The sequence below is a fragment of the Dermacentor albipictus genome, chromosome 10, assembly GCF_038994185.2.
Source record: "Dermacentor albipictus isolate Rhodes 1998 colony chromosome 10, USDA_Dalb.pri_finalv2, whole genome shotgun sequence".
Lineage (NCBI taxonomy): Eukaryota > Metazoa > Arthropoda > Arachnida > Ixodida > Ixodidae > Dermacentor > Dermacentor albipictus.
The window spans coordinates 75166224-75190082 of record NC_091830.1 but is presented as its reverse complement, the minus strand read 5'-3'; the positions used below and the strand labels follow the sequence as shown (position 1 = coordinate 75190082).

At 49.2% G+C, this 23859-nt stretch overlaps 1 protein-coding gene across 2 annotated transcripts in view; it reads left to right on the top strand.

Moving 5' to 3' along the window:
• The first annotated feature begins 2526 nt into the window (after nt 1-2526).
• The window catches only part of LOC135898050 (uncharacterized), a 28243-nt gene continuing 6910 nt past the window's right edge, over nt 2527-23859 (top strand). The window contains exons 1-3 of one of the 2 annotated variants that reach the window (XM_065426805.2): nt 2527-2881; nt 10525-10689; nt 17632-17734. In XM_065426805.2, coding sequence (XP_065282877.1) covers nt 2737-2881; nt 10525-10689; nt 17632-17734 — 413 coding nt within the window. In that variant the 5' untranslated portion in view covers nt 2527-2736. The remainder of the gene's footprint in view (nt 2882-10524; nt 10690-17631; nt 17735-23859) is intronic. The other variant, XM_065426810.2, reaches the window with a different exon arrangement.

Here is a 23859-nt window from a genome sequence, read left to right as displayed (position 1 = left end):
TTGCTGAGCGCTTTTCTTCTATCCACTACCACAGCATAGACTAGCTGGCTAGAGCAATGTAACTCAGGCCGACCTCTCTGAATTTCACATTATTCAAATTTTCTCCCTCAGGGGCATCTGCCTTAAGGGGGCATGAGCCATTGCATTTTTAAATGCGAAGCCTTTCTTGGTGAACGTTTGCCACTTTGACAGTATCTATCTATCTATCTATCTATCTATCTATCTATCTATCTATCTATCTATCTATCTATCTATCTATCTATCTATCTATCTATCTATCTATCTATCTATCTATCTATCTATCTATCTATCTATCTATCTATCTATCTATCTATCTATCTATCTATCTATCTAGCCGCCTACGTCTTGGTGATCTCATAAGTGTTTCATTAACTTGACATGCGCCAAAACTGGCATAGTATGACAAGAGTGTGTGACGAATATAAATGATCGGTCATGACATCAATATCAGGACATGTGTCTCATGTAGGTCATGAAACAGTCGTCTATACGTCTTAGTGCTCTCATGGTCGTTTTGTTAACTTCATCATCATCATCAGCCTGGTTACGCCCACCGCAGGGCAAAGGCCTCTCCCATACTTCTTCAACTACCCCGTTCATGTACTAATTGTGGCCATGTTGTACCTGCAAACTTCCTAATGTCATCCGCCCATAACTTTCTGCTGCCCCCTGCTACGCTTCCCTTCCCTTGGAATCCAGTCCGTAACCCTTAATGACCATCGGTTATCTTCCCTCCTCATTACATGTCCTGCCCATGCCCATTTCTTTTTCTTGATTTCAACTAAGATGTCACTAACCCGCAATTGTTCCCTCACCCAATCTGCTGTTCTCTTATCCCTTAACGTTACACCCATCATTCTTCTTTCCATAGCTCGTTGCGTCGTCCTCAACTTAAGTAGAACCCTTTTCATAAGCCTCCAGATTTCTGCCCCGTACGTGAGTACTGGTAAGACACAGCTGTTAAACACTTTTCTCTTGAGGAATAATGGCAACCTGCTTTTCATGATTTGAGAATGCCTGCCAAACGCACCCCAGCCCATGCATTCTTATTCTGACTATTTCAGTCTCATGATCCGGATCCGCGGTCACTAACTTGGTATGCACCAAAACTTGCATAGTATGACAAGAGTGTATGACGAACATAAATGATAGGCCATCACCTAAATGTCATGACATGCATGTCATTTAGGTCATGATACAGCCGCCTACGTCTTGGTGCTCTCATTGTCGTTTCGTTAACTTGATAAGCTCCCGGCACACTGCTTCGAATAACATCGATTCCAGCAAGGTGTGGGATCTGCCGGCTTTTTGTTTGCTTATGGGGGTATAAGCCATTGCTGCTGATGATATTTTGGTACCACTTGATTAGAGTGAGTGAGTGAATAAACTTTTATTGGGTCCAGCAAAACACGATAAAATGCGCACCCGGCTAATCCCACGACGTTTCGCATGCAGTTGCCGTTTCTTTAATCCGTTGCGCAACATCTGGTGCAGTACACCGGCGTTCGAGTTAGGGCCTGATATAATAATGCCAGCAGTAGCATGACGAGTTGCATGCAGTAACTGTCTCACACACTTAGCGTTTGCAGCGGTATGTGACTCTGATGAGCGGTAGAACGTGGCGTCGTCTTCTATCGAATTCCCGCCCCCCAGAAACCGTTGGTGCCATTAAAAAACACGGCCTCTAGATAATTCTTCGTCGTCATGTACTTGATGAGTCATGTTCCGTGTTTCCCTGAAGGTTTTCCCTAGTCTAACGTAGAATTTAAAGCTAACTGTATGCTCAAAATTTGTGTACATTCCGCGTCTATAGTGCATCGTCCAACTGAACGACCAATATGACGAACAGTTCTTTGCTATGCACAGCTCTGCCTCCAGGTGAGTGTGCATAGAAAACATTCTGTGGCGATGTCTATTCTTAGCAGATACGAAGTGGCTCGATATCACGCCCTTTCTCGCGTTTGAATATCAGAGAAAAAGGAAATAAGTATCATTGCTGATTTTTTTCTGACACGGAGATATTTGACATCTCCTACGTGTCACCTAGCTACCATCTGGCTTTACTTACCTGTTCTCCTTGCGGTCTCTTCAAGGCTGTTCACCTGCACAAAACATACAAAATCGGAATGTAATAACCAGTACGATTTCAGCAATATAGCTGCCTCATTTCGCGCATTTCATTTCGAAAGGTGGAGGCAACATCACATTTAGAAAACAAAACGAAAATTCCTTTTATTTCCCTTCCTCCCAGCCATTACAGACCACATTGTGATGGCATGTGTCTGCTGATACGCAGTTCAGCTTAGAATACGGCCCGCACGTAAGCTGTGTTTTTCAGTGGCCTTCAGTTAGCTTTCCGCCAATCACTAAAGCGAATCTCACTGGACGAAGAAAACCCTATGTGCGAGCCATTCTAAGCACGAATAGCAGAACTATAGCTCAACCTGCCAAGACTCGACGAATTCGCTCTCCAGCTTCTGCAGCACTGCGCCGTTTTCGACCGAGAGAAAAAGAAAAAAAGGCATAGTTCCCGCTACGGCCTGCACGCCATCTTCGTTTTTCGAGATTACCGGGCATTGTTCCTCTCCGCACGCTATCTATAGCGCGCACGCGGCCGATAAGCAGAGCAGCCGGCAGGTCACTCGAGGCGGGGGCGCCCGTGACACCTCCCTAGCGTGCGCGCGTCCGCGCGAAGCCTCCGAATGATCGGCAAACATGTTCCTCTCCCCGGAAGTCAGGGGTCTCGTCTTGATCTTGCCGCCTCTGCTCGCGGTCGCCGTCCGAGCCAACTCGACAACAGCGGAACACGCTCTGGAGGAGGTGTCTGGAACGCCGCCGCCGCCGGCTCTTCCCGCAGAAGGTGAGAAGTCGATTGGCTTTGTTAGAAATCTCCAACTACGGAAGTGAGGCGCCGATAAGAAATACCGCCGGAAGCCGTGGAAGGAGCTAGCGAGACGTTCGCTCGAGAGGTGGGGGAAAGGGTGGAGCGAGGAGACACAGCGTATATTCGGCCAACACCTGGGCCCGAATGTTTTTCTTTCGTTAAGTGCCGTTTTACTGCTGGCAAGCCACATTGGCTAGCACATACCTGCCAACGTGCGGGCATTAAAATTTCTAAAGATACCGCACACGAGACAAAAAAGGCTGGTAAGATTTACCGAGCACGCATTTTTAAAGATATTTATCATTAAAAAACATTTCGCTGGACACGGGCTCACTTTACTAACAATGATTTGCCTCGACACGCAACCCACAAGCACCAGCAAACTTTGAACAGCAGAGATTGAAGCGCAATACTTTGTTTTTAGGTGAAGGTGGCTTTTTCAATGACTTCGATATTGCCGATTTCACCTTGCTCACGAACTCCTCCGAATGAACGAAGAAAGTGACCCTCTAATGTCCTTTCACCGACTTCAAAGGGTATGGTCGAAGTCTGACGAGCAATACTTTGTCGAGAACTTATTCTTTTGTAAAATTTGACACCGCTTTTTTAAAATCGTAGACAAAGCGAAACGCGCAAACGTTATCGAAAACTCAGGAGAGCTGGCAGGTATACAAATACTATGTCCGTCACCCCGACCGATTGTCATGCGCTTTTGAATGGTCCCTAAAGCGCTCTGAGCTTCTAGCTCAGAGCGCTTTAGTGAGTAAGTGGTGTGCCTCTGGCCTTTCGTTATCTTTCACGCGGGCGCTCTGTCATCTTCGCAGTCTATAGTTCGTCTTCGCATCCTATATGACGCACGGACCGTCTGTACTGAACGTCGCCCTGGTAGTCCTTTCTTGTTTGATAACGCTGTGAACTTACGATTATATGGAGTCTACAATTATCGACTTTACTCTGCTTCCGCGCCACGCGCCGTCCAAAACATTTCACACTTGTTGATATCAGGAGATTGCACGCGATGGGAAAGCGAGACTGAGCGTAAGAAGCGGGAACCCGACTGCATCGCCAAGACACGCTAGCAGATCAATTGAAACTGACGTACCCCGTATTGATGGGCTAACGGGCCATTTCTAGCCGGTTGACGTTACGTGCATGGCCCTGTTGGCGTCATGGCATCCGATGACCAGAAAAGGCCCTCGAGTAGCATGCAATTTTTTACAGCGAAGCTATACATGGGCTCAGATCCGGGGTTTCGTGACGTCTGGTTGCAGAAACTATCATCACGCGGGAAGATGGAGTGAGTTAGTGAGGGAACAAACTTTTACTGGGTCCAGCAAAACGCGATAAAACGCGCACCCGGCTAATCCCTCGACGGGATTGACAAGTCTAGCCTGCTGGCCCGATTGCGGGCGCGCTGCACGGCCAGGATTTGGTCCTCAAAGAGTGGACTTCGCAGGAGCGCGTCCCACTCTTCCTTGCTGAACTTCGGGCCCAACGACCCGCACTCCCAGAGCATGTGAGACAAGGTAGCAGCCTCACTGCAGGCCACGCATGAACAATTCGGGTAAATCTCAGTATATATGCTGTTAAGGGACGCTCCTGGTGATAGTGCAGAAAGAGTCCAAGCTCAATGGCACATACCCCTGTGGGCTCGAGGACCTGTAACGCGCCCTTGAACTACCCTTGACACACCTGGCACCCGAAGAGGCACCAAGCACAAGGATAAGAATATATGTTTAAATAATATGTTTTGTGCAACTTCTTCGAAAAGGACTTAAAAAATTATATGCGCCAACCGCACGAACGTGCTCGTGCCACTGCTCCCGCGTTCGTCGTCATCGTCTTCTTCCACAGATGGCTCCCTTGCCGCTCATTATTCCAGCGCAGAATTTCACTTCTGTCGTCGTAACGGGGAGGCCGCGTTCACGGGGGTATGAGCCATTGCTTAAGGGGGTATGAGCCATTCATTGTCTTGCATAACGGACACATTTAATAACACAGGTGATGCGCAAATGTATGTGCCTACCGGCATCCTCACAATGACCACAGATGGGAACAATACATATGTCCGTACCTTTTTTCAAAACTCTGTCACCTCTTCGTCGTGCGCTAAACACCCTTACAGAGTGCAATGGCTCACGAATATTCTTCTTTGCATTATCAGAGGTGGTTTAGTGTCCCTTGAAGAGTAGTTCTAGCATACTGTACCAACCTATTGAAGAGTGAACCACAGTTTACGCACTTTCTACGCATTCCATTTGCGAAAAGTAAATGGAGTGAACGTCTACGACCGCTTGTGAGGTCTTACAACCCTATATAGAGTTGGTTGCATATCTTCATGAGGGGGGGGGGGGGTGGGAGGGGGCTTTTAATTCTCTGCTGTATAGTGAGTGAGTGAGCGAGTGAGTGAGTGAGTGAGTGAGTGAGTGAGTGAGCGAGTGAGTCAGTGAGTGAGTGAGTGAGTGAGTGAGTGAGTGAGTGAGTGAATGAGTGAATGAGTGAGTGAGTGAGTGAATGAGTGAGTGAGTGAGTGAGTGAGTGAGTGAGTGAGTGAGTGAGTGAGTGAGTGAGTGAGTGAGTGAGTGAGTGAGTGAGTGAGTGAGTGAGTGAGTGAGTGAGTGAGTGAGTGAGTGAGTGAGTGAGTAAAAACTTTATTGAATGTAAATAAAGTAGGGCACGATGATTTGGGCCCCTATTCCAGGGCCCCACTGGGCACGAGCGGCTCGCTGGGCTTGGTCCAGAAGAGCCAATTGGCTCTTCCGACCTTCATCTGCAAGTCATGCTTCCCACTGCCTATTCCGAATTAGTGGAGGTTGGTGTAACATGAGGCTGTCTTTGAGCGGAGGCCTCCTGGGGCACTCCAACGTGATGTGCTTTAGTGTGGGTGTGTCTGTGCACCACAGGCGCTCGTCAGTGAACCTCGTGGGGCGTATTCTGTGTAGGTGGGGCAGGTTTGGGTACGTACTCGTCTGAATACGACGCGAGTCCCTGTCCTGCTGGCTGTTTAAATCGGAGTGAGGATGTCCAAAACGTCTCCGCTCCTGCCTTTGCTGTAGGAAGATGTCACGAGAATTCGGTGAAAGGTCGTCGCTAGGCCATGCCGTTGCTCGGACTTTAAATCTCGAGCAATACGGTCTGTCTTCGCGTTTCTGGCCATTCTCTCGTTTGGCGGACACCTTATGATAATGTGGTGGCCTTCTAGTTGGTTGCCTAAAATTTTGAGTATTGATTCGGGTGCCGTTCCATGAAGAAACAGGCGGCAAGCCCCTTGTAAGTTGGATAATATAACAGCCGAATTTCTTTGGCGCTCGGCGTCCTGAATGGCCAAGGCGATGGTTGCAGCCTCTGCCACGCATGCCGAGATGGTTTTGAAGGATACCGTTGTTATGTTGTTCTGACATGTAGAGACTATGGTGAAGGTGTGTGAGCTGGCTCGACTGGCATTATACACTCCCGGTACCATGTCAAAACGTTTGTGAAGAGTCTTTACCCTTGCTCTGCGTCGTCCGGGATGGTACTTTGGGTGCATGCTTTTGGGAATTGGGGCCACCACGATGTGTGATCGAATGTTGCAGTCTATTTGTGCCGTTTCCTCTCCGCAATACTGGGGTCTCAGGGGAAAGCCTAGCCTCGCCACTACTTCCCTGCCCTGAGTTGAAGAACAAAGTCCTTCTTTCTGAGCATATAACGTCGGGACTGCGTGCTCATCAAGTGTATTGTGCAGACCCAGTCCCTCGAATCGCTCTGTGCTAACGCATTCGGGAAGACCAAGGGCAGCTTTAAAGGCTTTTATTATTATTGTGTTTGCCTGTATGATCTCTTGGTTTGTCAAGGCCTGATACGGTAGGGCGTATGGGATTCGGCTAATTACGAATGCGTGAACCAAGATGATGGTCTCTCCCTCAGTTAGGCCGTCTCTGATTCTTGCCAGTCTCCGTATCGTTCTGGCCACTTTTCCTGTGACCCGTTTTAGTTTTTGAAGGGTGTGGAACATTCCAGTGTTCTGCTGTATACGCATCTTCAATATTCTGAGTGTCTCCACTTCACGAATTGGCGCCCCGTCGAGAGTCAGTGATCGGCACCCAGTCCTTCCTTCTTGCGTATTTCGCACGCACCCGAATGAATTCAGATTTTTCCGGTGCGCATGCCATGTCCGCCGTCCCCGCGTATTCTACGAGTGTGTCTATAGCCTTTTGAAGAGTTTCTTGCTTGTCCCCTAGGACCCCTGGTGAGCCCACGACGTGACGTCATCGACATATATCGCACAGCCGAAATTCGGGTGTTTATCTAGCTCCAGGGCTAGCTGCACTTGGCGACTCTGCGTTGAGCGTCTCTTTAGCCACACGGCGAACTAGCCCCTGGAAGTAGTTGCTGTAGAGGCTGCGAAAAAACCACTCACTCTGCTTTTCGCGTTTCGATGAACTGGGCCCATATTCACAAAAACCTCGCACGATAACATTGTTTCAGGGAGGGTGCAGAGGGGGGACATTTCAGCCAATTCTAATGCTGTACATATTAGCGAAAGCGGTGGGTCATGGGCAAAGCACCTACGCACGAAACGCTTTGTGAATTCGGCCCTAAATGCTTTGTGAATTCGGTGCCTGGCGTAGGTCGGTAATTCTTCCATCTTATCCCAGAAGCCGAATCAAGAGTACCCATTCATACTCACCTCACGCACTAACGAATAATCACCGTGCTTACTCACCGATATTTTAGTAGCCTACGTATTCACTCACACTCGTGCGCACTCACTCACGTTGCTATGCATCCTCATCAACACTCACTCCCGTTCATAGACGCTTTCATTAACACTTACCTACTGACGCTCATACTGGTGTCCGCTCCCATTCCCATACATTCGCTCATACTTTCACTGATGTCCGCTCACACTCGCCGACACTGACTTCCGTGCACATTCGCGTTTGCTCGCACCATTCATAACTCATTTACACTCTATCTCACGACTGTTAAAAAAAGTTGAGAGAATACGAGTCAGTGTATTCACCAGTGTGCATGCCGAGCTACGGGCCCTGGTGTAGATTGTAGTTCCTTCTCGATGCGGGCCCTCGGCTCCTGGCAGCAGAAGAGAACTCATTAGGACGTCGACGTTACCAGCCAGGTGGCCTTTTTTTCGAGGCTCGATGGAGCCGAATGTTGCTTAGTTTCTTTGATCTCATCTCATGCGAGCGAGTGTATTGCTTGCCGCAAGACCGGTGGCCTGGACCGGTGGCCTGGACCAGTGGCTTGGACTGGTGGCTTGGACCGGTGTTTGCGAGACGCTTTTACGATATAATTTTTCGTCACAGGAATGTTCAGCCCATCACGACGCTGGACGCATGGCAAAGACCGCCCGGCAGTGGCAAACACCTACGAATGATTAGCATTCTGAACTCAGCTCCTGAGAAGCTTGGAGGGAGCACTCGACTTTCGCGAATCGGAAGCTTCCACTGCCAATACTGAAGCCTTGTACCAAACTGTGGTGGAAGTTGTCACGCCAAGCTATAGCTATAACTATAGTTTGTGTAAAGCTTGCTCAGTCGAACTGGTTGATTAATCGATGGTCGGTTTGTTGTTTGATTGGTTGAATGAGTGATCGATTCCTTATGTAGAGCTGTAGCTTTGGAGGACAAGTTTATCAAGCCAGCAGAAGTGTAAGTCAAGGAAACTCATGTGCTGGTGCTTCAGCGTCGAATTTACATTGTGTGTACGCGAATTACTTAACTCGAAGCCCGATGGTCTTCCTTATTGTTTTCGTTGATCGTATCCTTTTATCTGTCGAGTCATCGCTCGTCTTACGTTATCGTGTACCGAGGTCATGGCTAGTGTAATCGAAATACAAGATTTTGGGAAGTTGCCGCAAGCAAAACACGAGACTTGAAGAAAGGGGCAACACGAAGAGGCACGAAAGGTGTCAACCGCTTCGTCCTGTCCCTTTCAAGTCTCGTGTTTTGCTAGTGGTAACTGCCCAAAATCATGAATCACCAACTGGCCTACTTCCCCACTCTACAAGCCTATATACAGATACAGCCTAAATACAAGCCTATAAAAGTACTGCCGTCGTGCACATAGTAGCGCTTCGTGTGCATCTAGCAGATATATATTTCTGTCTATTGTGCACTCGTAGATATTGAGCGTGACTTGAGCGAGTCTTTCTAGGAGCAGACCTTGATAAACGTATTGTTAGCAATTTCGTATGGAATGCGGGTTCTTGCCCATACTGTTGTCGTTCAAGCGTGAGTGCTTTATTACTGCTTCAGTACCTGCTGTTTTTGTGATTAGTTGAACCTTGAAAAACCGCCCACTTTGACCTCAGGAGATACCTTCATAATTTCATAAATAATTATCTTACAAAAAATGGCTGTGGCTTAGCTAAGGTTAAGCCCAGGATGCGAAGCATACTAGGCTTTATTTTAGTTGTTGAACCACTGTTTAGCCTGGCGAACTGTTGTTGCTTGGCTATATTTGGTTCGGCTAGACGAAGAAACAACTCATGCAGGCGAGCGCACGAGCTGAGACCCGGCTATGTAGCTACGCGGCCGCAAGCGAGCGCACGAGTTGAGCCTCCGTTTTTGCAGCTGTTATGACGTCATATGGTAGCTACGCGGCCGCGCGCGGCGCAGGAAGGAAGAGCGTGGTTGTGCGGCTAGTATGCTTCGCATAAAACTCTTTTCGGAAGTATGGCTTGCGTTATATGAAGATGCAATGAAAGCGCTACCGCTGCTACCGCGCTGGAAACGTTTCGCAACCAGTATCGTTCAGCAACTGCGGCAGCTGTGTGGTTTTCGATGCGCTCTCTAAAGACGCAGCGTTGGGAGTTGTACTATTTGCCTTTGAGTGTCGCTGTTTCAACACTTTTGGCTTATCTGATTGCCTTATTAAGGGAGAAAACTTTCGTGAAACTATATTATTAAACGTAAAGAGAAAATAACATGCGTCTAGTAGATAATCTCTCAGTTGGTTTTAGCGCTTTCCGCGTACTGTCTGCAAGTGATAGCGTAGATAAAAAATAAAATAAAAAAGCAGCACCCAACGCTGTTCAAGTCTGGTGGGCTCGTACTGGTTACCCCAATTATTGGAATGATGAAGCCTGGTGGGTGCAAGGAGATGTGTGCCTCGTCTTCATCAATATCATTTTGAAAAGTGTAAGCCCTCGGGAAATTGTGATCCTTAAGGCAATTTGCGCAGAGGTCGAATACCACTTCTCTAGAGTGGTCGAGAGGCCGGTTGTCGACTGCGCCAGCGTTCTCAGCTGCCACTTCGCCGTAGCTTCGAGGTTCCGGATATGTTCATGCATGCCCTCATCTCATACATGCGACGACAGCCAATGCATTTCTCTCTTTCTTTCTTTGCGGTAGACAAGTGCGATTCACACTGAAGTACGTTGGAACGGATAGCAAAAAGAAGTGCCGGCCAATACTGACAACGAACATAGTGTTCTTGAAAGTAGTTAGGACATGACAAACAATTCTTACAAACGTGACGCATTGTGATTATTTTTTTTTTTGCCGCAGGCATTTCGCGTGTTATTACACTTGGTGAGAGGGAGGCCTAGTCAAAATTGCTGTGCCTTATTAAACGCGCCTTGCTCTCCCACGTCTTTCTCTCCCCACTACGTACAGAGTGCTGCGTCCCGCGAGGCGGTAGGCATGGGCGTCCGGTCCGGCTGGGCGGAGCCTGCCAATGGAGCTCCCAGTGTCCACCGCGCAGCGCCTGCGTCCAGGGGCGCTGCAGGCGCTGCAAGATAAACGGCAACACTGACGGCGGCCCCTGCGCCTTCTGGAAAGGTGCGTGCTTTACACAGGGTGTGCAGTCGCGATCGAAATTCTGGAGACCACAGATGACGCGGGAAAAGATAACATTTATTTGCAGTCTACGCATGAGAATTGAAATCGAGTAACTCACTGTCTGCATGCGCCTGTTCGGCCAGAGCGGTGCGTTGGGCCTGTTTCACGTTGTACGGCAGGCCTAGGAAAATTTTAACTTTTTTTTCTTCCCTAGCATCCTCGTCTCTAGACTTGTGCTCCCGACTGTGCTCACCATTCGTTAGAGCGCTTAAGTGGGCAACAAAGAGAAACACTGAACAGTTGAACATATTGAGTGAGATAATAAAACCCGACACATGGGCTAGTTCGTTGAAGTGCATATTTGAAGGTCAGCACAAAACACTGGCGCCACATGCAGCACTTATTTCGTGGCCCCTCTTCTGTGTGTCGCGCTGGTGTTCAGCGCTTCCGTTCGAACGCAAATGTATTAACATGTCTGCACTTGTGGTTATGCCTCCGAGTGTTTTATCGTTAATGTTATCGTTACTTTACGTTACTCACGCCCTCGGCAACAACGGTCAGAAGACGGCTCACAAGTGATGCTTGCTGCTGTACGCGGTCGGAGGCGTGGTAGCTTGATGGAAACTTAGTGGATTGGCCGTGAGGAGAGGCATGGACCCGAAGCCAAACAAGCATTCCCGGGGAATAGCGGACACTAGGAACGGACGTGCCATGGCGAGATTTTTGGTGCCACTGATCTTGGGTGGTGAACGAGAGCGAGTTGGCGGCATTCTTCAGCATGAGCAGCAGCTTCTGAAGCAGCTGGGTGTCACTTCAGAAGCGTCGGGGCGGTAGGGGAGAATGGTGTCCATGAAGCTGGAAGGTTCTTGCTCATATAGAAGAAAGAAAGGAGAGAAGCCGGTGGTAATTTGCGGCGGCGAGTTATAAGCGTATAGGAACAACCCGGTCTGAATTGAAGGGATCGTAGAACACATACATCGTAAGCACGTCGCCGAGCGTGGGATTGAAACGTTCTGTCATGCCGTTAGTTTGAGGATGGCATTCAGACGCGGTGCGCTGAACGATGTTACACTCCTTTAGCAGTGCCTCGATAGAATTGGAGAGAAAGGTGTGGCCACGCTCACTAAGTAATTCACGTGGTGCACCGTGCTGCAGATTAGGTTGCGAAGAAGGAAACAATCGACGTCTTTCGCAGTGGAAGCCGGCTGTGCAGATGTTTCCGTGTATACCGTGTGAATTGGTCTACAGCAACAATGATCTACCGGTTACCATCAGGAGTGCTTGAAAGGCGGCCGTGAAGATCAACACGATCGAATGGTCTGGCAGGGCAGGGTCAAGGTTGCGGTGGACCTGCGGAACTCTGAGGACGGGATTTGCGGTGTTGACACGTAGCGCATGAACGGGCGTACTGGCTAACGAATATGTACATACCTCGCCAGTAGTATCGGAGACGAAGACGGGAGTATGTTTTCAAGGCACCATCTTCGTCACACTGGGGGTCATCGTAAAAAGCTGCGCCGATGTGTGAGCGCAGATGACGGGGAACAACAAGGAGCCACCTATGGCTGTCGGTGAGGTGATTCCGTCAATACAACAGATCTTCGCGGATGGCAAAGTGTTCTGCTTGACGACGTATACGATGCGTAAGTGAGAATCTGGTGAGCGGCGAGACAGGAAGTCGAGCAGTGAAGAGATCCAGGGATCCTTACGCTGCTCGGTCGGCATGTCGATGAAGGAAAATGATGACAACTCACAGGTGGAAGTTAGTGAGCAAACAGGGTCAGAAGGCAGCGGAGAACGGGATAGGGCGTCGGCATCCAAATGTTTGAGTCGTATGTCATGCTCTTGAAGGCGTAAAGCCCAACGAGCGAGGCGGCCAGTAGGGTCTTTCAAGGGCGATAACCAGCATAAGGCATTGTGGTCAATGACAACGTCAATTAGAAGGCCTTAAAGGTAAGTACGAAATTTGCCGATTGCCCAAACAATCGCCAAAGATTCTTTTTCGGTTACAGAATAGTTTGATTCTGCCTTCGTTAGGGTACGGCTATCATATGCGATAACGTACTCGTCAAAACCATCTTTGCGTTTGACGAGAATGACGCCAAGTTTGGCGCATCGGGATAGAAGTGGCGCAGTTCTGGAGTGGACGCGAGGAGCCGGCAGAGCCTCGTAAATCAGTCGTCTCACTCAGAAGTCCCAGCCGACATGTCAGACGTGCCAGTAAGAAACTGAGTCAAGGGGCCGATGATCGAAGCTAACATATGGATGAAACGCCGGAAATAGGAAGACAAACCGATGAAGATCCGTAGTTCCTTTACAGTAGTGAGCTTGGGGTACTCAGCAACGGCGTGAAGTTTGGCAGGATCTGGCAGAATTCCCTCTTTCGAGACGACGTGGCCTACGATTGTAAGCTTACGGGCACCAAAATAAGTTTTTAAAAAAATTTATTTGCGACCCAGCTGACTTGAGGTACACACAAACTTGCTCGAGGCGGGCAAGGTGCGATTCGAAATCTGTAGAAAAGACCACTACGTCATCCAAATAGCAAAGCCATGTGTGTCACTTAAGACCCCTGTGAAAAGTGTGCATCCTTCTCTCGGAAGTGGCAGGAGCGTTGCAAAGGCCGCTAGGCAATACGTGCACTGCACTCGTAAAATCCATCAGGAGTTTAAGAAGCTGTTTTTGGACGGTCGGCTTCAGTCATCGGCACTTGCCAGCACCGGGAGCACAGATCCAGCGAAGAGAAGAACTCGGCTCCTTAATAATAATATTTAGGGTTTTACGTGCCAAAACCACTTTCTGATTATGAGGCACGCCGTAGTGGAGGACTCCGGAAATTTAACTCGGCTCCTTCTAGGCAATCCAGGGCGTCTTCGATGCGTGGTAGTGGATGAACATATCCTTGCGGCTAATCTTGTTTAACCGGCGGTAATCGACGCAAAATCTGATTGAGCCATCGCTTTTCCGCGCCAGCACGACCGGTGACGCCCAAGAACTGCGGGAGGACTGAGTCCCAACACGTTGCAGCATGTCGTCAACGTGTTCATCAATGACACGGCGTTCAGCTGCAGAAGCAAGGTATGGACGCTGGCGCAGTGGAGCATGGTTACCTGTGTGAGTATGGTGAACCGCTGACGAGCACCTCAAGGAAGGCTGGCCCAGGTCCAAATAAGGGCGGAAGCGTTCAAGAAGTTCAACATCTTGACTTCCTTGAGCTGGCGTAAGCGCGTCATCGACGGCGTGCAAGAAAACATCTGGGGAATGCGAGGCTGGCGCGGCAGCAGAGTTGACGACACCGATAGGCAGTGGTGCCTTATCGGAAAGTAGGCCAAATGGACGACTGATGTCAAAGGGGTCGAGACGCCCCACATATTTACCGTGTAATAGAGTTTAAGGACAGGGAAACGGATTGCACTCATAAATTGTAGTGGAACGATCGGTGAGTGTGACGACGACAGACGGGACCAGTAGGTTCTGTCGACGCGCACAATCGTCGGATGGCGTAAAAAGGGTAGTCGTGGCGGATACAGAGTAATAAGAGACGGGCACCAAGGTGACGGAGAAAGGACAGATAGTGACGTCAGCGGCGACAACCACTTTGGAAGCGCGGTTGGGGAGATCGACGGTAGTTTCACTGAACGGAGACAAAGCCAGTTACGCACGAACGCAGTCGAGAACAGCACGGTGCGAGGAAAGTCCCAACCCAGAATAACAGCATGTGAAGCACGACATAGAAAGATGAATTCAACAATATATAGTTCATCTTGATCCATAACACGAGCGGTACATGTATGCTGCCATAGGCGTGTCATGCTGCGTGTTCGCCGTGCATATGAGAGGTCGCGAAATCGTCACTTTCTTGAGCTTGACGCAGAGGTCGTCACTTATGACCGAAACGGCAGCTCCGTATATCGAAAAGAGCGGTTGTCGCGACGCTTTCGACAAATTCTGCAATTTCGCTAGGATGAGGAAGATGAAGCCTTGAAAATTTCGACGACGGCGCAGTTCTGGCCTCGGGAACTGCGGCAGCCAGTTTTCCCCCTTACCAGAGTTGTAACGGCGCAGCATGGGTGAAAGGCAGCGTGGAGAAGACCGACGTGAGCTGAAGAATCACGACGAGACCCACGCGATGGCAATACGACTCCGGGGTATCAGGGACCGAACGGTGTGAAGCTCGTTGGGGAAAGTATAGCTGAAGTGCGGCGCGTCATGGGCGAAAATAAAGTCCATGGCGGCGACATAAACGCGGAACATGTCCCGGAACATCGCGTGCGAAACAAATGGGGCGGTAATCCGGAGTATGACAGGCGTTGATTGAACCGGGCGTATTTCACGTGACGACGAGTAGAAACTGGTGGCTGTTCCGGAAGTAGTAGGCCGGAAGTAGTAGACGTAAGTCAGGTGCGATCACATGCGGCGGTTGAGAGGAAGGTGGGAGCGCCTCAGCAACTTGCACCAGGATTACACGACGGAGAGACGGGTCTATTGGGGAAGCAGGCTCAGTAACACTGGCGAGCTTACTTCTTCTTGAATGTATTGCTGAATCTGCGACAGCAAGTAAGCACCAACGCATACGGGCTCCAAGGCCGAGAGGTCCGCGGATCGCAAACTCGTAGGACGGGTGGAAAGGCACCGTTTGTGCAGCTCGCCGAAGCTTTGACAAAGCTCAATTTCTTGAGCGACCGTCGTCGGGTTTTTGGCTACGAGTATGTGGAAGGCATCATCGTCTATGCCTTTCTTAATGTGCCTTATCGGTTTCCGTCATGGACTCATTCAAGCACTTACAGAGGTTGATGACGTCCTTAATGTAGCTCGTGAAGGTGTTGTTGAGCTCGACCACGCAAACCATGTTAAGCGTGGGGCCCGCGCACAGCAAGACGGCTGAAGAACGAAGTGAGCGTCTACGTGAAAGCTGACCAGGTTGTAAAATCGGCTTCGTGGTTTCTAAACCACAGAGTGGCCACATCGGTCAGATAAAAGATGACATTGGTCAGCTTCGCGCGGTCATCCCACTAGTTATACGCGCTAACGCGTTCACAATCTCCAAGCCAGTCCTTCGCGTCGGTGCCACTGAAGATCGCAGGGTCGCGCTCACATGCCGCACCAGAACGCGCGAGAGCCGTCGCAGCGGCTTGTGAGGGGCCGGCGTCGTCGGTCATTGTGGAGGCAGATGGTATCGTACGGCTTCGGAGCTCCAGGGCGATGAAGCCGGGCACCCAGCATATCCACCATATGCCACAGGATGTCCTTCTATGTCCGCAGGACGCCGGACAGACGACCAGTAAAACGACACTCTCAGCTCGACACCGATCGACCGTGCACTACTAGTTCGTCGTCTTCCGTTCCCACACTTCAGCGTACCGGCGCCGATAACATATTTATAGATAGATAGATAGATAGATAGATAGATAGATAGATAGATAGATAGATAGATAGATAGATAGATAGATAGATAGATAGATAGATAGATAGATAGATAGATAGATAGATAGATAGATAGATAGATAGATAGATAGATAGATAGATAGATAGATAGATAGATAGATAGATAGATAGATAGATAGATAGATAGATAGATAGATAGATAGATAGATAGATAGATAGATAGATAGATAGATAGATAGATAGATAGATAGATAGATAGATAGATAGATAGATAGATAGATAATTTTAATACTTTGGGATTCTGGCGATATGACTGACATTTCACCGACATCTTTTGCCAACAGTTGCGGAACTTTCCTTAACAACGTCGCCATAAGACTTCTCAATTGGAAGCCCCCGCAGACCGCAAGGTATACTGGAGGCGGCGGGGCTTGTCACTTTTCGCGTTTCTAATGAAGGTGTCCTGTGTCTGCAGATCACCTTATGCCAGCAAAGCTATCGGCTCTGAACACTCTCGTCGTAGCCCTGCCATCCGTCTTTTCCTTCTCCTTCTTTCCCACACTGCTGAGCGATGCTCAGGTGTCAGGGTGCAGTCAGCCAAGCTTTCCTTTCTCTGTCAACCAATCTCTCTCTCTTTCTTACCACTCGACTCCTTACTTGTAGGGGTGAAGTTATAGCGCCTGCCTTTCACCGCTTCACGCTAGACCTTCAACTACGAAAGAGAGCCGCGCCAGCAGGACTCCACGCATAGCTCCAGTGCTTTTATTCTGTCAGTGTAGTTAGGCTACCTCAAAAATAAAAGCTCGCCATTTCTGGCTAGAATATATAACTTATGGCTGAATACTGACACCGAAGTTTAATCAAATTTGCCGAGTCATTTGGCTTTCATTCTAAAATCAGTGGCTGAAAGATACAGGCCGAGCATAATCTGTTTTCGAAGTTCCTGGTTCGCACAGTTTAAGAGGATTTACATCGCCTGTATTGTATATCATTCGTACTGGTGGCAAAAGAACGCGAGTAGCAATTCATGTGGCTTTAAAGCATTTATAGCTTTCCTTTGGAACTAAACACAATTTTTTGAGTGCCTGAACGTTTTCGTGGGCAGGTACCACTGGTGCCAGTGGTAAGGAGGGCGTTCTCGCATTCTTCCCTCGTGGCAGCGAGCGTTCTGAGATTCTCTCTTTGACACACTGCGAATCTGGTGGAAGATGCAGGCACTGTCGTTTGTGGCGCTCCAGGTGTTCGCAGACACTGCACGGATATTTCAACTAGCTCTTAAGAAACTGGCCACGGATATTTCAACTAGCTCTTAAGAAACTGGCGCTCGAAGTACCCCTTGACTCCCATGCACGGGTAAGGGACGGTGGTATAGGGAGTACCAGCCATAACACATGGTCCAACATAGTGCCAAAAAATGACCACCTCCGAAGGCACGCTAAAAACATTCTTGGATAGCAATGGGGCTTGATTCTTCATATTTTATCTTTTTTTTTCGCTGCGCTTACTTGTTGTAACGCCGACCCTTTGTATTGTGCTTTTTTTTTCTTCTTCTTGCAGATCGTAAGCGTAATTCTCTTCATGTGTTCCGGACAGTAATGATAATATCAGCCAGCGTTATCGCCTCACTGCTCGGCTTCATCATTGCATGCGTCATCACCAGGTGAGCGAACCTTCCCCATTGTCCCTCGAGAACCCCCGCTTTGCTTTGTCTGCACAGAACGCATTGCCGTGTTGTAGATACCAACACCCGAGAAGCAGTTTCTGCGCGCTATCTACCATTCCGTCTAAGCGATAGTCCCCGACGGTGAGCCCATGCGCGCGCTCGATGCCGGGTAATCTGCCGTATTTATATACGCACACTGCGCGGCGATGGACGCGCCACTGGTGGCGGCCTTGCGAAGTGCGGTCGGGAAAGGATACAGCCGCGCGCCGTAGTTTTCTGCGTCGTTGATCGGACTTCTCCGTCTTATTCACGTTTTCAGAGCAAAATAAGGAACACCCTTATCATGGGTGCCGTGGCCAAAGCTTCAAGGAATGTCGAAGAGCTATTGTTTCCCGGAGGGGTACTCAAATAGGAGCAAAAAAGTGCCGGCGATATGGTTTTAATCATTCCCCGAAAAGCCTCATGAGTAGGAGCAATGGTAGCCGCCGAAACGCCTGCATTGCTCTTACTTCGTGACTTTCTGATAAGCAGTGACTTTATGCAGTGTTTTTGACAAATGGTGCCTTGAGAACGGGCTCAGTATCAGCCTTCAAGCAAGTTTACGTGAACTTTCACGAATTTATCACGTGCTTTCTTCTTCTTTCTGTTTTCTAGTTCATGCCGTGACTGTACAGCTAAATATTATTTCTGGTTAAAGGGACACTAAACAGAAAAATTATTTCTTCTGCATCTGTAAATTACCTTTCTACGGCGCCAAAAGCGCCACTCTTACCACGATAAGATGCTTGGAAATCCAGAAAAAGCACAAGAGCAAAAGACAGGTAGCGACGCCTCCTTGAAGTTCCCGCGCCTGGTCGCTGTGACGTCATGGATTTTGATGGCATCTTCTAGGACCTACTTAATTATATAGCGGTACAGAGTGACTACATTGTGTTCTAAAGGAACTAAATATTAAACATGGCGCGTTTCGGGAACCTTTACTCCGCCAACGCGGCCCAAATGCGAAAACACACTTTGGAATCTCTGACGTCACACTGACGTGCCGGCGTCGGGGTTACGGCGCGAAATTCAAATACTGATACTTCGGCCTTCATTTCCTCATTTAATAATCAAGCTATTATTTTGAGATGACTACCTGCGGTGTTCTCAAACAATGCTTTATTAGTCTAAACTGATTTATTGTTTCGCTTTAGTGTCCCTTTAAGCGCACTGTGACTCGACGTTAGCTTGTCCCTGATACAGCGCGGTTTGCTTATGCATATTCTCTGGCAAGCTAAGCGTTAGTTAAATGACACCTTAGTTTGTTCCGCTGTTTTTCTTTTTGTTAGTTTTTTTCTTATTTGCGTTCATTTGTCAATGGAGTCTATTTCGTTAGGATCTGCATATCCAGCCTTTTGATCGGCTATTTTCTCGCAGTCTCTCTCTCTCTCGATATATATATATGTATATATATAGGAAAGACTTCCGAAATTTTACCTGCCAAATCTAAGCCTGATAGTGAAGCATGCTGGTGTGTGGGACTCCGAATCAATCATGACTACCGGGGGTTCTCCACATATGTTATTATTCAACAAACTACAGCGCTCCTGCACGAATGGGCAGCCGGAGTTACTCCGTTCGGTATCAGGGGTAGAAATACAAGGCACAAGCAAGAGGGGCCGTATATTTCCCAACGTGTGACCTCTAAACGTGATAGTATTGTGATGTCGGGTGCGAACAAGGCAATGTACTCTTACGCCAATGACGCCATTTCAGCCTTTTCTGTGGACAGTGGAAGTACTAAAGAAACGGAAAACATAGCTGATACTGAGCAATGAACAGGGCATGTATTTTCTAGCTATTTATATCTCCGTCTCGTATCGCATGTTCTGACGAGCCACCTATCTCTGCGATAGCGGATGAGCAGCTTCGGGAGAGCCGTTTACGAAAGCAAAGAAAATATTAAAACATAAACACAGGCATTAAAAATTACGGCCCCGGGATACGGAGTTGACGAACTGATCAGACGTTCTGTTGGCGCTCCACTACGTTACGTCCAAATTCACGCCCCATTGAGGCGGAGGTGATCTTTACAGTACGTACTACCTGCGTGCACTTGCCAAATGCTCCGCGAAGTCATGAAAACGAACTTCGCCATAACCTCAAGATGAATATCTTACAATACGTGGGCGCGTCATTAATACAATAAATAAAAGAACGGGTCATTATTAAGAGTCCGCTAACTCCCCCCTGCGCTTAGTGTCGGGTCACTCGGCTCGCCTAGGCAAGGACTCTCCGTGCCAGGTTTTGCGGTAATATATATTGTTACAAGCACGGGGAAAAGGGGTTTATTGAGGCGTGCGAGAGCAGGAACGGCAGGCTACGAAGAACAGGAATGGCCGCTGCATGCACAGTCTTCGTTCTCCTCTTCCCTTCTCTTCTTGATTCCCGCGTCCCTTTGACGCGCTTGGACGTAACATACCTCCCCTCGCAGACAAAGCCCCCTGGGCGAGTCAACTAGCTTGTCGTGGCGTACATGATTTCAACCTTGCGACATGCGCGACTTGTGTCCTAGCAGAACGTCTACCAGTGTTCGTGAGGCGCGCGAGAGTATAGTTCACTTCGCTGACTTTGTCGATGACAACATACGGTCCATCGTAGTTTGCCAGCAGCTTTTGACACAAACCGCGCTTCCTTGTAGGAGTCCAAAGCCAAACGAGATCACCAGGGTTATATGTAACAGGCCGATGTCGTGCGTCGTAGCGGGCTTTGGAGTTTTCTTGTGATGCCAAAGTCCGAAGACGCGCAAGTCTCCGAGCCTCTTCAGCGAGGCACAGCGTATCGGCGACCGTAGGATTGTCGTGGTGGTAAAAAGGGAGGACGGTGTCCAGCGTATACTGGGGCGGCCGAGCATATAGAAGGAAGAAGGGGCTGTAGCCGGTTGTCTCGTGCTTGGCGGTGTTGTATGCGTAAGTAATAAACGGTAGAACTTCATCCCAATTCTTGTGATCGGACGCAACATACATGGAAAGCATATTTGTGATCGTTCGATTAGTGCGCTCAGTGAGGCCATTCGTTTGCGGATGATACGGCGTCGAGTGCCTGAGGTGCGAGTTACACAAACGCACAAGCTCTTCCACTATATCCGCCGTGAATTGACGTCCCCGGTCGCTTATGATAACGCCAGGTGGTCCATGTCGTAGAACAATAGCGTGAAGTAAGAAAAGCGACACTTCGGTGGCAGTTGCTGATGGTATAGCCGCCGTCTCGCAATAGCGTGTGAAATAGTCGGCGCAGACAATTATCCAGCGGTTCCCCTTAGATGACTTTGGAAAAGGGCCTAACAGATCAATTCCAACTTGCCGAAAGGGTGAGCTGGAAGGCGGCACAGGTTGAAGGAGACCAGATGGGGCAGTGGTTGGGCGTTTCCGACGTTGGCACTGTATGCAGCTGGCGACATAAAACTCAACCGAATGTCGCATCCGGGGCCAGTAAAAGCGTTCTTGAATGCGATAAAGTGTGCGCACAGTGCCTAAGTGCCCGGAGGTAGGGTCATCGTGCATAGCCTGAAGGATTGCTGGCCGGAGACGCTCCGGCACCACTAGAAGGAAGCGTGCACCCGTGCTTGAGTAGTTCCTTTTGTACAGGAGCCCGTCACGTACACAGTAGCTGCTTGTTGCACTTGAATGGGCAGAAGTAAAGAGTGGCTCCAATTTAGTGTCTGTCCGTTGTTCCGTTTTGAATGCATCAATATCTGGAAAAGCGGGTGTCACAGAAGCGACGAGATGATCAAAATCGTCTGCGTCGCAGTCCGTCGTGGCAAGCGGCATACGGGAAAGGCAGTCTGCGTCAGCGTGTTTTCGGCCACTCTTGTAGGAAACAGTGAAGTTATATTCCTGCAACCTCAAAGCCCAGCGCGCAAGGCGACCACAAGGGTCGCGAAGGTTGACAAGCCAGCACAGGGAATGGTGGTCTGTGACGACTTGGAATGGGCGTCCGTACAAGTACGAGCGAAATCGCTGAACCGCAAAGATTACAGCGAGGCATTCTTGCTCTGTGACCGTGTAATTCCGTTCAGGTTTGCTTAATGAGCGGCTTGCATAAGCAATCACGTGCTGACGGTCGTCATAGCGTTGGACCAAGACGGCACCCAGACCGACGCCACTAGCATCTGTGTGGATTTCTGTCGGCGCAGTAGGATTGAAGTGGCGAAGGATAGGTCGGGAGGTCAGCAGGAACTTCAATTGACGAAATGCAGAATCGCACTCGGGTGTCCACTCAAACCGGGCGTCTTTATGTAGCAGATTTGTCAGAGGATAAGCGACGTCAGCAAAACCAGGAATAAATCGGCGAAAGTAAGAGCAAAGACCCAGAAAACTACGAAGTTGCTTCACTGACTGCGGTGCACTGAATGCCTCGACAGCTGCCGTCTTGAGGGGATCAGGCCGGATACCGTCTTTGTCAACAAGATGACCCAGCACAAGGGTTTGACGGTCACCAAAGTTACATTTCTTGGAGTTCAGAACCAGGCCAGCGTTTTTGATGCAGTCGAGGACAATATCCAGGCGCGTATTGTGCTCATTGAATGTGCGCCCGAATATAACAACGTCGTCAAGATAGCACATACAGATGTTCCACTTTAACCCACGCAGAATTGTGTCCATGAACCTTTCAAAGGTTGCTGGAGCGTTGCACAACCCAAATGGCATCACATTGAATTCGAATAATCCATCCGGGGTTATGAAGGCTGTTTTCTCCTTGTCTGCCGGGTGTATCGGGATTTGCCAATATCCTGAGCGCAGGTCCACTGAAGAAAAATAAGAGGCCGAATGCAGGCAATCAATTGCATCATCCATCCGGGGCAGTGGGAACACATCCTTCTTAGTCACGGCGTTTAATCTTCGATAATCGACGCAAAATCTCCAGCTACCGTCTTTCTTTCTGACAAGTATGACCGGAGCTGCCCAAGGACTCGAGGACTCTTGTATTATTCCATTTTTCATCATGTCACTCACTTGTTCCCCGATTATCTTCCGCTCGTTAGGCGACACGCGATAAGGCTTTTGCCTGATCGGGCGCGCAGATCCCGTATCAATAGTATGGCGTGTTCGTGACTCGGGAATCGAGAACGCTTTGTCCGGCTGCGCAAAGTCAAACACTGACAGATGCTTAGAAAGCGTATCCACCAAGGTATGGCGCTCCCTTGTGCTGAGTGACTTGTTTATCATAGACAGAAGCTTTTTGTCTGAAACATGGCGAAGGTCAGCAGGTTCACACGGTGTATCTGTTAGTACGGCTACGGACGAAGACGTGTATTCTGTAAAGTAGGCGAGTTTCAAGCCGTCTGGAAGCAGGACAGGTTCTGCTGAGCAGTTGGCCGTCCACATGCCAGCACGCCCGTTGCCAATAGAAACCACACAATGAGGGACAAAAACGTTCTTCTTCATACAATTTAGAAGCATCGGCTCTACGGAGGCATCGAAACTGTCTGGAACTTCACCGCGACACACAACCGGCACGCACACAGAGGTGGACGCAGGCACAACAGTATCTGCAGATACACAAAGTTCACCTTGACTGCAAGTCTCCTCTAAGAGACCGGACGAAACATGGCCATCGACGCAAACTTCCGCCGTGCGACAATCGACGGTCGCACCACACTGTCGCAAAAAGTCGATGCCCAAAATCACTTCGTGCGTCGATCGGGGAATAACTACAAACTCTGTCGCGAAAACTCCACCAGCCAAGGATACGTCAGCAGTGCACACACAAACAGGGCGCAACGACTCGCCGCTCACTCCACAAAACGTTGCAGCCTGGTCCCACCGAAGTACAACTTTACGCCCCAACCGACCTTTAAAACCGAGACTCATTACGGATACAGTTGCTCCGGTATCCACTAAAGCCATTGTAGAAACACCATCAACAAGTACATGCACTTTGTTCTTAATCATAGCAACTGCAGGGGGCATTTCTGTCGATAGCACGTGTCGAGCGACCTCACCCCCATCGGCCGCGCTAGCTAGTTTTCCGGTTGTGAAGGCGAGGCGGAGCGGCGCACTGGCGATGGAGATTGACGTAAACGTGGCGCACGAGAAGTTGGCGGTGGTGTCAAACTCCTGTCAGATGCCGGCGAGCGGCTC